Below are 15772 nucleotides of genomic sequence, written 5' to 3' on the forward strand. Positions count from 1 at the left end.
TTCATGTATGCGATCAAGGTGTACAGGGCAAGCGATACCTCATTTTAATGTGTAAATAAAGTTAAAACAAAGAATTCAATTTAAGGTACCTTAAACAAAGATGGAAGAAAGGGAAAGCATAAATTCCTAAATTCAATTAGGAATTTAAAATATTAAAACATTCATAGTGCAATAATTAGCTAAAATAATTTTTAATGATAGTAGCTTTGAAACAAAAAATATCAAGGCAATTTTTAGATTAATGCCATTTAAATTTTTATTATCCTTGTTTAAAACACTTAATAGCATTAAACATTGACTGCCTATAACTACATATGAATATCAATATATGTTCTATGTACATAAAGCTTCTTATCAATGAGCTTAATTTAGAGTAAACTATTGTCAGCCGATAAACCAATTAAACAAGTTGCATCGTCAACAGCATAAGGGCTGTGCAATCGGTTAGCGAGTGCCACAGTTTTGAATACGATTTCCGCTGCAGCTAAACAACACTGCCTGATAACGCTTGAAAACTGATGTTTCTGCTACAATGAGTGCCGAACAGCTTATCTGAAGCTCGCATAGCGCAACGTGATAATTGTAATACTCTCATCAAGTATTTGTTCTACGTTATACTCAGTCACTCAAAGTTCCGACAATCTGTTATTCGTTGGCACACCACCAGAACATTTCGGACAGACAGTCGCGTCGCGTTTAGTCCGTCAGTTAGTCACACACGAACGAGTGCGAGTATTACTTTGAAATCGATTGAAAATCTGAGTTCATTTTTCCAAACGTTCAGCATTCAACAGGGGGCAAGGCAAATAAATTAATTTAATAAGCTGAGTTCAGTGCAAAATTTTGAAAAGGCTTGACGAGTCGCTTTCATAAGCGAGAGAGAAATTATAATAAATGCGTATGTTTAATTGAAGTGAAACACGAGAGCAATTTGATACCCGCATATATTCTGGGATCGCCAGTATGTGTTGAGCATTTAAAGTGAACAGCTGCATCGTATTGGAGTATGTGTACCTACTAACTTTTTTAAATATGTAAATATCATGTACTATATGACAACGGTCCAACAGACAGTCATTATTAATACTTAATATTCTGAAACAAGTTGTTTCAAATTACCAAAAAAAAAAATATATATCTTAACAGAGCCTTTTTTTTCATAAATAACCAGTTTGAAACCTAATTATATTGTTTAAATTAAAAAACTGAGACAAAACACACGTTTTAAAAAACGCTTGAGACGAAGTTGGTTGATAGTAAGAACAGTAAGTAAAAACAATTTATGAGAATAAACGTTAGCTAATTGCAACAATTATAATGTTGTGATAACTTAAATGCCAGCTAAAGTTCATCAAAGTGAATAATAAAATAAATATCTGAAACATATTTTAAATACTGAATAAGAGACAAGTTGAAATTATTTTTTTTTTTTTTTTTATACAAATGGTAAGCAATACATTTCTCAATTCACACAAAAGGTTATCAAACCAATTGAATTATACGTTTGTACTCTGCTTACTACGAGAAATAAATAAAGAATGCCCTAAGCACGAAAGTATTGCTCGACTAGGAGATATCAAGTAACTGCGTCTTCACTTAATGATAATATGCGTTTACTAATATCAGTGATATATTTTGTACTTTTGTGATTGCTACTTGATCGGGCAAATAGTTGGTTTCAAAAATTAATAATATAATCGTTACTTTTTTTTAACTAAAAAAAATTTTAAAAATTATAAGAGCAAAAAACCAGTGGCCTTACAATTAAGGCTGCAAACCACCAAAATTTTGGTAAAGGTTTAATTCGATTGTTTGAGCCATAGAGCAAGACGTAGGTTGGTTTGCGAACCGGTCTATATACCCCCGGAACCTTCGGGTTCGAACCTTTTGTCAATTTAATACAAACAAATGTTTTGTATAAAAATTTTTTTTTTGCTTTTTAAACGAAGTAATTATAAAATAAAAAGTTTATAAAAAAAGCAAGCTTTAAGATGTCTTATTATTATATAATATTTCTTCGAAGCCTTAAATAGTTGTGCAGTATTAGAAATGCAGAAAATGAATTTAATTATTTTTTTTCGAACCCAACCTTATATTTAAGAAAGTGGTTCGTTCAAGTTCGTATTCGCTGCGTAGATAATAATAAAGGTTTGGTTCATGTTCCGGCTAGGGTTGCGGAAAAACCCTGACCGAACCGGTTCAACGAGGTTTGGTTCAGAACCGGTTTGCAGCCTTGCTTTCAATAAATATGTTTCCTCCATTTTTAAGAACTTTCGACTTTCGACGCATTTTTAAAAAAAAATTCTTATAATTAATATAAAGAGATAAGAATTTTTTGTCCTAAAAATACGTCTCGAACAACGATTTTGTATCAGTGTATGCGACTTAATTATCTTTTTTTATAATGCTTTAGTATGTGAGAGCGGATCTCTGGCTACAGTAAAACCAATTTTACAATTTTAAATGGGAAACGGAAGCTAAGCTCAACTGGACTAGTAATGTTCTTCGGTGTTTACTAAATCTGATCTCTGGAAATTTAGAATGGGAATTGATCAGGGTGTTAAGGGCACCACCACATATTCTCAGAGTGGAAGCTCCCTCAACTACAGCAGTGATATTAATGCCATTAGCGTTGAATTGCCTGACACAGATGATTACCACTTAGTGAATGGATTAAAATATTTGCCTGCGTGGCCAGCAATTAACTTGGAGTTTGCAGGACTAACATTTGAAGTGCCCGATAAAATAAATGGTAAGTGAAGCGATAGAATTTTAGTTATAATATAACCTGATATTTAATTTCCTTTCTTCTCAGCATCAAAAACAAAACAAATTTTACGTGACATTCATGGTGAGTTTCGGTCTCATGAGCTGACTGCAATTATTGGACCTTCCGGTGCAGGAAAAACAACGTTATTAAACTTACTTGCGGGATTCGGGTAAGTGTGCAATGCTATTTAATCAAACTGCTAACAGTTAGTTAAATAAATTTATTTAAAGCTCTGTCAGTTCATCTGGAGAAATACTAGTCAACAACAATCCGCGTGACATGCGAATCTTCCGGAAAATGTCTCGATATATTATGCAGGTAAAACTAGCATGATTTTATTAAAATAAGCATAACTATCTAAATAATAATATGCAGACGGATGTCATGGACCAGCAATTTACCGTTGGCGAAATGATGCTCTTAGCGGCCAACTTAAAACTGGGTAACGAGTTAAAATTAGATCAAAAACTAGAAGTGGTAAGTCTGATAAAAAAAAATTGCAAATACCATAGAATATACAATAATAGTCCTTCTAATCCTTTTTTAACTGCAATACTAAACTAGATTGATGAAATCTTGAGCATGCTGCGTTTAAAAGGTGCTCAGAATACAAAAACAGACAAGATATCTGGCGGGGAGCGTAAGCGTCTTTCCATTGCACTGGAATTGGTTAACAACCCACCCGTTATTTTTCTGGATGAGCCAACAACGTAAGATTTCTGAAATATATATACCTACATACCTGTTAGACAAATACCTAATAATAATTCTTTTTTGACGATGAATCGAGTTAAGCGAATCGAATTTATTGAAATATAGGACCAATTGTAATTCACCAAAGTTCTTGTTCTATTTCCTATATTTTTCCGTTGTATAACTTATTTCCAAAAAGCAAATAAAGTCAAACTAAAGATTTTAATGAACAAACCCAGGACATGAAAGGCTCATGCTCATTTTTAAAATTCATTAATCGAGAGCTTCGATAAAGTTATATACATTTTCGAACAGTCGAGCACTCTAAGCTTTAGCATTCTTACTTGCTTAATTTTCTTTCAGGGGACTGGACGATCTGTCTGGTTCACAGTGCATTGCATTGCTGAAAACTTTAGCATCCGGCGGTCGAACCGTTATCTGCTCAATTCACACACCATCTGCCAAGATTTTTGATATGTTTGACAAAGTCTACGTACTCGCGGAAGGACAGTGCATCTATCAAGGATGCGGAGCCAACATTGTTCCCTTCATGCAATACATGGGTCTATCCTGTCCACTAACTTACAATCCTGCAGACTTTATAATTGAAGTGGCATGTCATGATTACGGAGATAGCTATCATAATCAAATGGTGGAAGCCGTAAGCAATGGAAAAGTTACACGCTGGTCTCCCCCAGTGGAAGATGGCAAAAAAACACCTACCAAATCGGATACAACATCGGGCGCCTCTTCGTGCTATGAAATCGAACAGTTTGACGAAGAACTTAATCCAAAGCTATTGATATCAAAGTCAAGTTGGTGGATGCAGTACAAATTACTGCTCATGCGAATGATGTTGCAAATGTGGCGGGATAAAGTAAATATGAAATACCTTAATAAGGAAACTAATCATTTAATTATTATGTTTTACAGTCGCATATAAAACTTAAATTCTACATGAATATAATTCTGGCTCTGATTGTTGGTGGCATTTATTTGGGAGTGGGACGTCACGCTTCAAAGGCTCTATTTAATTTTGGATTTATGTTCACCATTGTGATAGCCTATTTGTATTTGCCAATGATGCCGGTGTTATTACAATGTAATAATCTAAACTTATAAATAAGGCTTTTGTTATTAAAACTCTTATGATTTCAGTTCCGACAGAGATAAAACTATTAAAGCGTGAATACTTTAATCAATGGTACCGATTAAGCTCATACTTTGCGGCCATGATTTCTGCAAAACTGCCGTTAATGTTTGTCCTGGCCGTCATTTATTTATCCATTGTGTATTTAATGTCCAGTCAACCGCTTGAATGGTTTCGATTCGTCATGTTGTTTACTATCGCATTTCTAACGGCTCTAACCTCGGACAGTTTTGGTTTACTGATATCCAGTCGGTTGAGCTTGGTGGTAAGTGTTATTGATACCCCATATGTTTTTGTAATTCTTACATTAAAATTAAATAACATTGAAAACTACATTTCGATGAAAAAAAGGAAGCATAAATTAGGAAATTCTAATTCTAACTTAGATCCAATCAACTTGAAAATACTCTGGAAAAAAGTTGGGCTATTGAAATAAGAAAAACATTCAGAGTTTATTCATTAATTTGGACAAATCTATTTAATTAATATTAGAATTATTCTGTCTTTGTCTTACATCTTATATCTATTAGATATTATCTATCATATTATCGTATGTCAAAGAAATCCATAGGGATTTTATTGTATAATCAAAAATGTTGTCTTCCCCATTTTTTTCTAATTTTAATTTGCTAATAATAATTTTCCTTTTTTTGGTTTCCTTATTTCTATTACAAAAAATTGAATTTTTATTATAATTTTTTTTATTATTAAAAAAAAACCGTATTAATGTGCGTAAATTTTTTATTTTATCTGAAATTTAGAATGGCATGTTCATGGGACCTGTTCTTGCTGTTCCACTCATTTTGCTTTCTATCCATGGGATTGGATACGGAAAGGACACTTACGTCCCTCCCATCATGCGATTTCTTATGTCGCTCAGTTTCTTACGCCATGGCATGGAAGGCCTTGTGGCTGCTTTATACGATTATGGAAGAGGCGATACAATTTGTGAGGAAACCGAAATGTTTTGCATGTTCAAGAAATCCCAATTTCTTTTGGTGTTTCTCGGCTTTGAAAACATGAACTATTTATGGTCAGTGTGCTGTTTAATTGGATTTTATATTTTCTTTACCGTTGCCGCTTATATTTTAATACGACGACGGTTAAAAAAAACGGAGGCAAATCCTATCGGCACTTATGTCTTACAAATGTTGACAAAGCACTTTAATTTCACATCGTATAATTATTAGCTCTTCTTTTCGGTGATGAATATGTAATAAGAATACATATAATAATAATCATAAAGTTGTAAACTTACCTATGCACATAACATATGTTAAAACATATCCACAATCAAATTTTTTAATGCCATTTACCGCAACTAGGTTTAAATAGCAGAGCTTGTGATTAGTTTTACTTTGATATAATATTTTATAAATACTTGGAAATACACATAAAATACCGGTTGTCAAGTATAATTGTTTTATACCGTTCCTTGAATGAAAAACCAAATAATATGAAACATGCGGATCAGTCGATAAAACTTAGAGACCTCTGTACTTTCTTAAGTGTCTTACAACTACAACGCTTTCAGAACATTTTCGATGCACCAACGAAAACGTTGCATACTTTGGGGAGTTCTCAAGTGGTTTCAGAGCAGACTTGGTATTATAGCTGGTATAACAGCAAGGTATTATTACTTTTACATAAACTAAACAGCTTGGAGCTCGATCTAAAAGGGCATCGCCGAAAAAAAAAATAAAGGCCGCAGGTGTTAAGCCTCTGGCAAAAGTGCTTCCAACACTGCTTGCACACAACCAATAACCTGATTGCTGTGACACTCACTGCTAACTAAATGTATCAAACCAGTTTTATCTGCTTTTAAAGTAGTTTGTTAACATAACATTAGTTAACATAACCATTTAAATTTGAAATTCTTTGGTTATTTTGCAATAATTGAATAACCATAGTTATCGAAACCAATTTTCAGAGGGAAACATTTTGTTCAAAGAAATAAATTAAATTTGAATACAGAAAGAATTAATAGGACAAACCATGATCAAAATGAAATCTGTTTGAAGATCGGTCAATTTTCTACAAACTTATGAAAGGTAACTTTCATAACAGGTGGCAACACGTTTCACTACTGTACTGTTTCCGAAAAATTTTAATCACAATTTAAAAAAAAATATATAGTTCAAAATGACAAGAATAATTTTACTTTTAGCAAACATATATTTAAGCAAGCTATCCACCGAACCTCTCCATTTTTGATACATTAGGGTTATTGCGGAGTTTCTGTTATATATTGTATTGTAACTGGCATACAATCATACAGATAAGTTAAGATCCCATAGCTAAGTTTACAAATATCATTGTTCCGAATTTAAGCTATTTTACACATAAACTGGCATATTTATATTAAAGTATGTTTGTATGCATGTATAAAACTACATTCTTTATTGCAGCACAGGAAGGTGTTTTTGACTTTTTGACAGAAAATAATAATTTTAAAACGTTAACATGTATTTTAAAAATATATTTTTGTAAAGGAAAATACGGCAAATACAAAACTTGGAAAGTGTAAGTAATGTACAATTAGTAGGTTGTTTAAAATGTTGATTATATACCAACTTCGACAAAAGACAACATATTAATATTAAGAATATGTGCATATTCGTTATTTTTAAATATATTTTTTTGTTTACAATCAAAAAACGGATAAGAAATTATATCTGATGTGTAACATAAAATCCTTCTAATAAAACCTTTTGAAATGGTACTTGAGCCTGCTTTTGTAAGTATAGGCAAAAATGCCCAATATAATTAAGCTGTATAAATGGTTGCATATACATACATACACATGTATAATTTAAAGAGGGAGTTTCTAGCTTAGAAATGAAAGTCTAAAAAGCTGCCAAGCCTATTGCTTGCTGGCCTCACTTATTTTTTAAACTAAAAACTAAAAATTACGTTGCTGTTGCTGTTTCTGTTGATCTTGTTATCGTCCTCAATCTTTTAGCACACGGCGACTGTGGCAACGAATTTTCAGCGTCTAGTCAATTGATTTCCAAATGCTTCGCCTCCTCCCATGAGAAACCAGCACGGCCAAAGTGTCCGTATGTGCTAGTACGTTGGTAAATTGGTTGGCGCAGATTCAGGTCTCTGTATAGTATAAATCAAAGATTATATTAATACGAGTATAACAATATTAATATAAAATCAAATTGACTATTCATCACTTACTTTACTATCATGCCGGGCCTGAGGTCAAAATTGCGTTTGATAATGTCCAGTAGTTCCTTTTGTGATTTGTGGGAAGTTCCATAGTCAAAGACGGTTATCGAAAGTGGCTCGGCAAGGCCAATAGCATATGAGACTTGCACCAAGCAGCGCTTGCAGAGGCCGGCTTTAACTAGCGACTTGGCCACCCAACGTGCTGCGTACGCTGCTGACCTATCGACCTTTGTGAAATCCTTGCCAGAGAATGCGCCACCGCCATGTGCACCCCAGCCTCCATATGTGTCCACTATAATTTTACGTCCAGTCAAACCAGCATCACCCATTGGTCCGCCAATGACAAACAGTCCACAGGGATTAATGTGTACAATGGTATTGGCATCAAAGTATTTGGCGGGAATGACAACTTTAACCACTTTTTCCATAACCTCCGAACGAAGAGTATCCAGCGAGATTTTTTCAGAGTGCTGCATGGATACAACAATAGTATGCACACGCTTGGGTACAGCCGATCCCTGGTTAAATAAATATTCGCAGGTGACTTGTGTCTTGGAATCGGGACGAGCCCACCAGAACACATCCGAGCGACGCAGCTCGGCAATCTTTTCGTTCAGTTTGTGCGCAAGCACAACCGTTAGAGGCATACACTCTTCTGTCTCATCAGTAGCGTAGCCGAACATAATACCCTGTAAATTATTGATAGAGCGAGTTAGTTATAATAGCTATTGGGCTGACTAACGAAATTTACAATAATAGCCAGGGATCGCAATTAACAGTTATGAATTTTAAAACATTAATCCTAGATAATTAAGGTAAACTGAGATCCCCTTTTTTTAATGGGGTATACTGTATCCTGAAATAATGTTTTCTTAAAATTTCTAAGGGTTTCTTGCAATTTTTTTATTAAGTAGTTAAGTTTTACTTTGTTAAAAAGATAATATTTTTTTGTTTAGCAATTATTATTTTAAAAATCATAATCGTTACGATCTCTGTATAATAACCACTGTCAGAGTTAGTTAAATAAGTACAATTAAATGAAATATAAATTAATGTTGTTTAATAGTTAAAAAAAAAAAATGAACTCTGACGGTTAGGGTTATGAAAAGGTTAACAACTTATATATACCACACAAAATATTGTTTATGTTAAATATATGCATATGCTGATGATATTTCGAAAAAGCAGGATGCGAAAAGGCCAAAAGATATCATACGAGCATAACTTTGTCAAACAAGTATATCTGTTTATTACTAATTATAGTATAATGTATTTTTGATGATTTAGTGTGCTTTTTTTACACAGCATTGCAATTTCGCAAGTTACAGAATTTTGTACTTGAGTTGAAAGACAATTTAATAGCAATGCAATTTATGCACTACACATTTTCTCGATTAGTCACGCATATAAATAAGAATAATATAAATGAAACACAAAATTGTACAACTGATTATAATAACACCCTTTCCTATAAAATAATTTGAAAGCAATGAAATGACAAAGGTCCACAACCAAAATAAAAAGAAAGAGAAAAAGAAAATGCAGATGCTTGGAAAGGGTATTTGAAACTCGGCTAGCCGAGACTGGCATAATTTGTACTTGTTTCTATTGTTCACACCTGATCTCCGGCACCGATTTCTTCCTCAGCGCGATTTACATGCACACCGGCAGCAATTTCGGGCGATTGTTGATCCAATGCCAAGAGCACGTTGCAAGTTTTATAATCGAAACCTTTTTGAACGTTTTTAAAAAACGGTTTGCGAATTTTTGTGGTATTTAGGTATCATATATTGTTAGTGTATTGCGTTATTGTTTCGACATATGGAACGAAAGAAATAAAAAGTAGAGAGCGCAGCACAGTTGAAAAATACGTAGTGATATAATGTCGATAAGTAATGTTTATGATATGATATATAACCCCTTTAATATTATACATAAATCGTTTGAAATGTGGCGAATCCGTAGACTTAAACAAAGACAACATTAAATCCCACGTTGCTGACTTAACAATTCGAACTGAAGATGTAATATAATTCTTGATATTTTTATCGCTTTCATCTGAAACCTGGAAAAACTTTGACGATTTCTTTTGTTGGCAAGCCGCATGCAGTTTTTTTATATGTTGTTTTCTTTAAAAATAAACACATTGATATACACTGAATGTATTTGTTAAGATGAGTATTTATGCAGTTAGAATCCCAAAAATATTATATTGAAAATGGATGTCATGATCTGAGCCCCAAACGAAGTCAATTTGTTTGTAGTCTCCCAGCAATCTAAATATAATCACATTGCTCTTTGGGAGACCCATAGACATGATCAGTCTGATTATTTAAGTATGAACGGGCATGGAACTTTTAAATGAAGTGTACTCATTTCATTTGAAATGATTTAGGAAATTTATTAAAATTGAATTGAACGGCGTAACTTGTATCACCCAAAAGATGAATTCTTAGTATGCTTTAATGGGGGACATAAATTTTTCCATTATCTGAAGATTGGATTGAATTTAGTGTAATCTAATCTAAATTAAAATACACTGTAATAACTTTACTACAAATAAATTATGAGTTTTGTTGATTGACCATTATCAAGTGAGCAAAGTAAAAATGAGAAACACACGAATTAGAATAACATTAAACGGAATGTAAACGTAACAAACGAACGCACACAGCACACACTCTTCGCTCATCACTTAATCGCTTAATTAAGGGTACTGTATTGCTTGTTTTTATACCTGGTCACCAGCGCCGACATCCTCTTCTTCACGATTGACGTGCACACCGTTGGCAATATCGGGAGATTGTTGTTCAATGGCAACGAGCAGATTCAACGTCTTCCAATCGAAACCTTTTTAATTTTGAGTTGATTTTTATGGTATTGCGTTTAATATTCAATCTTTCCTGACACCCGCCCATAAATAAAAATAATCTCAACTGCATGATAAGCCTACAAACACTTACCCTTCGAGGAGTCATCATAGCCAATATGCTCAACCGTCTCACGAACTACCTTTTGATAGTCGACCACTGCCTTTGATGTAATTTCGCCGCAAAGAAGAACCATGCCAGTCTTTGCCACAGTTTCTATATGTGAAATCAAATCATTTGTAAATCATATTCAAAGTAATGCAAAATCATGCAACGTCAGTGATGGCTTCGAGATTAATATACCTGCAATTCACTTTGTTGTTTCAAAGATAATTGCTTCATTACTTATTTTTGTTTACAAATTTTTTATATTCTTAAGGGAAATTTTTCCCTACACTTTTATCCTTTTAAAAATATCTATCTTTTAATATAGTCACTTAAGATAATTTGTTAAGCTCTGAGATGAACATATTTCTGCATGCCTCACACCGACCTGCATGAACTCTTCTATGTATTTATTCTTACCACATGCAACCTTTGCGTTGGGATCTTGCTTTAGATGTGCATCCAAGATAGCATCACTGATTTGATCACACATTTTGTCTACAAATAAATTTAGAAAATTAGTTAGTGATTACGGTCACAAATGCAAATATGAAGTATGAATACAGACTTAAACATAATATTATCACAAGGAGTACGACAGGCACGAGAATTGAAAACTCGCTTTGGTGACGATTTGCCGCAACCCGAAGACACCCGTTACCCCAAGTCCCGAAACCCGCCACCCGATTGAACGCGCCACCTAAAATTCTGGGGGCATGGAGTTTATTTTCATTTGCATTTTGCGATTGCCAGCGAAATTCAACCCTACTAAACTTTTGGATACTGTCGTCAGCATCGTCGACGCCATTGTGCAAATAATAATATAGAATAACGTCTGTCATATCCTCAAGTTTATGAATTAAATGAGTGACATTAAGATATGCCAGAATGGACAAAACTTTAATCAATTATTTAATCATACAAGTTATGACTGATTTTACAAGAGTTTCTAAGCAAACTTAATTATTTAATAGCCATATTTTAAATATTCAATAAACGATTAAGTATTAAAACTGTTGAATCATTTTAATGGCGCATCGCCTTCGATTTAGAAATCTTGTTGTTTTTTTTTATATACATACATATGTATATAAAAAATCTTAGTGTAAAGAAATAGCCACCCTCTCATTTTTGGGGTCCCGTATGCTGATAACCCTAAGCCTGCCTTAGACATGCGATCGAATACCAAAATGACTTTAAAAACGCAAACGAAAGTGCTGTATCATGTCGGGTATTTGTTTGTTGGATGATCTGGGTAATTATTCTATGATTTATTAGTTAGTTCTATCCTATTGATTCTGAATTTATATATCAGGATATTCGTTGTCCCACCTGACAAAGATAATATAAATTTTACCTAGCATAATTACTCAAATTATGACATTATTACAAACTTACACCCATTAATAAACCAAAATTTCTTTCCAAGCCTACTTGACATATGTAATTAGCTTCAAAAAGAGGGAAAAGCAATAATTAACTTATCACATAGAAATTGAAGGTTGCTATCTCTTATCGCTCGAGCATAAGTAAGTATATATGTAAAATGTACATAAGTATAAATATGTATGTAATAATGAAATAACCAGTAAGAACCTACACTAAATGAACAGTTGGTAAAAAAAAATTATTGACATTTTATTTTTTAAACATAAAAGTTCCTTCTTCATGTTTTTTTTTTTTTAATTTTTAACAATCTTATTTTTTATATTTGCTTATGCTTAGAAAAAGTTAAAAAAAAAAAGTAAAGAAATATGTATGTAGTACCACTCGGGTTAACTGGGTTTTAATAAATTAATAATTAATAAAGCACAACAAAAAATTAATACTGATCCAAATATTAAAAAAAAAAAATTAAAAACATTTACTTTTTTTAGTCAAAACAGTTACTTGACATACTGTAGGCGAGATTTTTTTACACAAATAAAACACGTGGTGCCTATTTTGCAAAAATGATAAGCCTCGCAATCGAAGTAAATAAATGCGTAGATTGGAAATTGGTCTCAAATAACATAAAATAGTATTTGAATGTGAATTCCTTAGTGACCATTGGTACATTCGGTACATGCATATTTCCTTAGACCATTGGTACATTTCGTATGTAGCCATATTTGCATATGCATTCAAATACACAATTTTACAATTGTACATAGATAAATTACGCTTGTTTTGATCAGCGCCTTAAGAGAACCGGTAACTTGAAAGAGCACCACTCAGTTCAAGCACATGGCGCGCATGTCGCAGTGTGTGTGGCTGTGTGCACAAGCTCCCCAGTCCATTCGCAGTCTCATACAAATGTACATATGTATGTATGTATGTAAGTATAACACGTTGCCGGGGCAGCCTCAATGTAGCAACAACAACAACCAAACAGTCGAAGCAGAGAAAGAGTGACCAGCTGTAAAAGTTGTTGGGCATTTGAAACATACAGATGAATGTATAAACAAATGTTTTCAAAGGTTTTCGTTATATATATGTACCCATATATATTTATTTATAAGTGCAAATTAACACATCACGCATGCTCAAATTACAAGCTATGCATACATATGTTTATACAATTATGCGGTATTTTGCAAATTAGTTAAGCACCGGCCAATTGGTATGGGTATTTAAATTGAAGTTGGTCACACTAACAACTGCTTTGGTAAACAAGCACGTTTTTCGGTAGAATTGCTGCTACTGACTAAGCAGATCACATTGAAATTTAATGAATGTAATAATCTACATTAAAAGTTATAGCCGGAAAGCACTGCTAGTTAGTAGTTGGCGACACAGGTAGAACAACAAATGCAACGCCATTTGTAAATATGTATCTTTAGGATGTACTCATATGTACATATGTATGTGTATATTTGTACACATGTATTGTATGATGCAATAAGGAGGTCGGCGTCGTTTCTTTTTTTGTGTGCATATTTAATGCAGTCTGCAGCTAAATTAAGCAACTTAATATGAATGTATTTCTGGGTGCATGCAACTTACAAACATATTTATGTATGAACACTCACCTGGGTGTCCCTCGCCTACAGATTCGGAAGTAAATAGGAATGTCTGTCCATCTTCCATGTCATAGGAATTGCCGTTGCCATTGCTGCCGTTGAAGCCGTTGGCAGCGCCGTGTCCATTTGTCTTTTGCGGCATTTTGAATGTTTGTTGTTGAAGTTGATTTAAAGTATGCTGTATAAAAACAAAACAATCATTTACTCATTTATTATGATGCGAACAAATTGATTTTCCCCACAACTCTCACGATAATGTTTCGCCGCATATTGTTGTTCCCTCGTGTGTTCGTGTTTGCCAGTTTTGCACAGTGTATTGCAAATGTTATTAGTTTCATTTTTATATAATCACAAAACGAATTTCACGTTTTATGCTGCGTTCCTTTGCAAACCTCACACACGATGGCAACAATACACAAATGAATGTACACACAGTTACTCAAGAAAGTATTTGGACAACATCAAAAAATTACAATTTTGTTTCTTTATTTTCAAAAATTGTTAGACTTAATGAAAATTATTTTCCATTATTTGTAAGAACTATAGGTAAGAATAATTAAATAACAAATAAATCAAAAATGCATAACTTTTACTTTAACTTTTGTCAAAACACTTTGTTGACCAACTGTATGTATGTATGTACATAAGCATTAACGAAGATACACACCGATAAACACGCGCGATTGAAAACGCAAAGATCTATTCAAAAAAAAATTTTAGCGAACTTATGTTTTTTCTTTGTTAGAAAATATATGATATGGCCTCGGGGCGGGCAGTGTACACAGATTGGTTCTTATAAGTATTTTAGCCGACGGGTAATGAAATAAACGCAACTAGCACGCACGTCCTATCTCCGTTACGGTTTTGTAGAAAAAGAGCGCACACTTTTTGCCTGCCACAGAATTTATAGCCGCGAAGCGTTTCGGACAACGATGGCGACGTTGCGACGTCAGTCAAAAGAGAGAACTAAAGTTCTCTCTCTTTCCATCGCTCAAAGTGGTAATTTGTGCACATGTACGTACATATATTTGTATAAAATGTACCTTGTTGTTTTTGGGGCTCACGTTGATTCTCTTATTTAGAGCTACTAATGCACTCCTACCGTACCGAAGCTAACTCCACGTTTTTTCCTGCTGATTCTAAAAACAGCTGTTTTGGTACTGTCGTGGGCGGCAGAACGTTGCCACTGTGTCGAATGGTCGTTCAATACAAAAACTAGTATATTTTAAAGACTGCACACTTACATGCGCCACCTGTTGTCTGTTTACAAAAAATACTCCACCAATGTTTTTGTTATTTTTGACGATGAATAATTGCGTTTTGCTGAGACTCCTTTATTTTTTTGGTGTTAACTTTTTCTCGAACAACGCTTTACTGAGGATTTTTTTTTGAAAACGTATGTTATTTATAAACTATTGTAGCGCAATCCGGAAAGATGATTAGGCGAAATATAACTCTTATCAGTATAAGGAACACTGTAAAAATGAGTTGATTGACTATTTAAATGATCCCATGATGTTTTTTCTGCCTTACAAGTACACATGTATGTAAATCGTAAATTTGAATGTTATCTGTCCCTTTATTACGTAAAGTAGTTTGAAAATATTATATTAGAAAAATAGAAGAACACGTGTCTGTAAAAAATACCTACGTTAAATAATATATAGAAAAAGGAAGCATGACAACAATTTTGGAATTTTTTTTGTTTGTTTCAATAACAAAACAAAAAACCATAGAAAGCTCATGTCATGCTAATCACAAAATAAGGTCGAACAAGATCAAGGCGTTCGGTAATCTGCTTTCTGCATAATAAATACAAAAATCTTTTGAAAAAAACTGAAAAAACAACCTCCATTATCTTTTAAATGATTTTGACCCCCTAGATGGATTTGCTAGTTGCGCAAATACATATATATATATATATAGTTATATATAAATATGTACATATTTATATTGGCAAGGAATTATTGTGCCTAGTGACTATAGTGTTCTGTATTAAGTAATT

At 33.4% G+C, this 15772-nt stretch overlaps 2 protein-coding genes across 5 annotated transcripts; one reads left to right on the top strand and one right to left on the bottom strand.

The window, feature by feature from the left end:
- Positions 1 to 468: 468 nt before the first annotated feature.
- Positions 469 to 6098, top strand: LOC117782294 (ATP-binding cassette sub-family G member 4). Its single transcript, XM_034619374.1, has 10 exons — positions 469 to 1034; positions 2414 to 2752; positions 2816 to 2939; positions 3001 to 3088; positions 3146 to 3247; positions 3335 to 3480; positions 3827 to 4340; positions 4397 to 4565; positions 4622 to 4878; positions 5375 to 6098. The coding sequence occupies exons 2-10, from the start codon at positions 2542 to 2544 to the stop codon at positions 5801 to 5803; spliced, it is 2040 nt and encodes a 679-aa protein (XP_034475265.1). The 5' UTR covers positions 469 to 1034; positions 2414 to 2541; the 3' UTR covers positions 5804 to 6098.
- An 830-nt stretch (positions 6099 to 6928) lies between these two features.
- LOC117782295 (S-adenosylmethionine synthase) lies at positions 6929 to 15149 on the bottom strand. Of its 4 annotated transcripts, none has more exons than XM_034619376.1 (7): positions 15012 to 15149; positions 13777 to 13945; positions 11186 to 11263; positions 10754 to 10876; positions 10528 to 10640; positions 7800 to 8479; positions 6929 to 7718 (listed from the first exon to the last, which is right to left on the bottom strand). In XM_034619376.1, exons 2-7 carry the CDS (start codon positions 13907 to 13909, stop codon positions 7613 to 7615), a joined length of 1233 nt encoding a protein of 410 aa, XP_034475267.1. In that variant the 5' UTR covers positions 13910 to 13945; positions 15012 to 15149; the 3' UTR covers positions 6929 to 7612. The 4 variants fall into 4 exon arrangements, with proteins under 4 accessions (XP_034475267.1, XP_034475268.1, XP_034475271.1 ...); XM_034619377.1 differs by lacking the exon at positions 15012 to 15149 and adding an exon at positions 14811 to 14936; XM_034619380.1 differs by lacking the exons at positions 10528 to 10640; positions 15012 to 15149 and adding exons at positions 9409 to 9521; positions 14435 to 14690.
- Between the last annotated feature and the right edge of the window lie 623 nt (positions 15150 to 15772).

The sequence above is a fragment of the Drosophila innubila genome (assembly GCF_004354385.1).
Source record: "Drosophila innubila isolate TH190305 chromosome 2L unlocalized genomic scaffold, UK_Dinn_1.0 4_B_2L, whole genome shotgun sequence".
In the NCBI taxonomy this organism is placed as follows: domain Eukaryota; kingdom Metazoa; phylum Arthropoda; class Insecta; order Diptera; family Drosophilidae; genus Drosophila; species Drosophila innubila.

Coding starts and splice junctions, on each gene's coding strand:
- LOC117782294 (XM_034619374.1), top strand. CDS start 2,542: ATGGGAATTGATCAGGGTGTTAAGGGCACCACCACATATTCTCAGAGT. Junction 4,341..4,396: donor TGCAAATGTGGCGGGATAAA/GTAAATATGAAA, acceptor TATGTTTTACAG/TCGCATATAAAACTTAAATT. Junction 4,879..5,374: donor CCAGTCGGTTGAGCTTGGTG/GTAAGTGTTATT, acceptor TCTGAAATTTAG/AATGGCATGTTCATGGGACC.
- LOC117782295 (XM_034619376.1), bottom strand. CDS start 13,909: ATGCCGCAAAAGACAAATGGACACGGCGCTGCCAACGGCTTCAACGGC. Junction 10,877..11,185: donor CAACGCAAAGGTTGCATGTG/GTAAGAATAAAT, acceptor TTTCACATATAG/AAACTGTGGCAAAGACTGGC. Junction 10,641..10,753: donor CTATGATGACTCCTCGAAGG/GTAAGTGTTTGT, acceptor AAAATTAAAAAG/GTTTCGATTGGAAGACGTTG.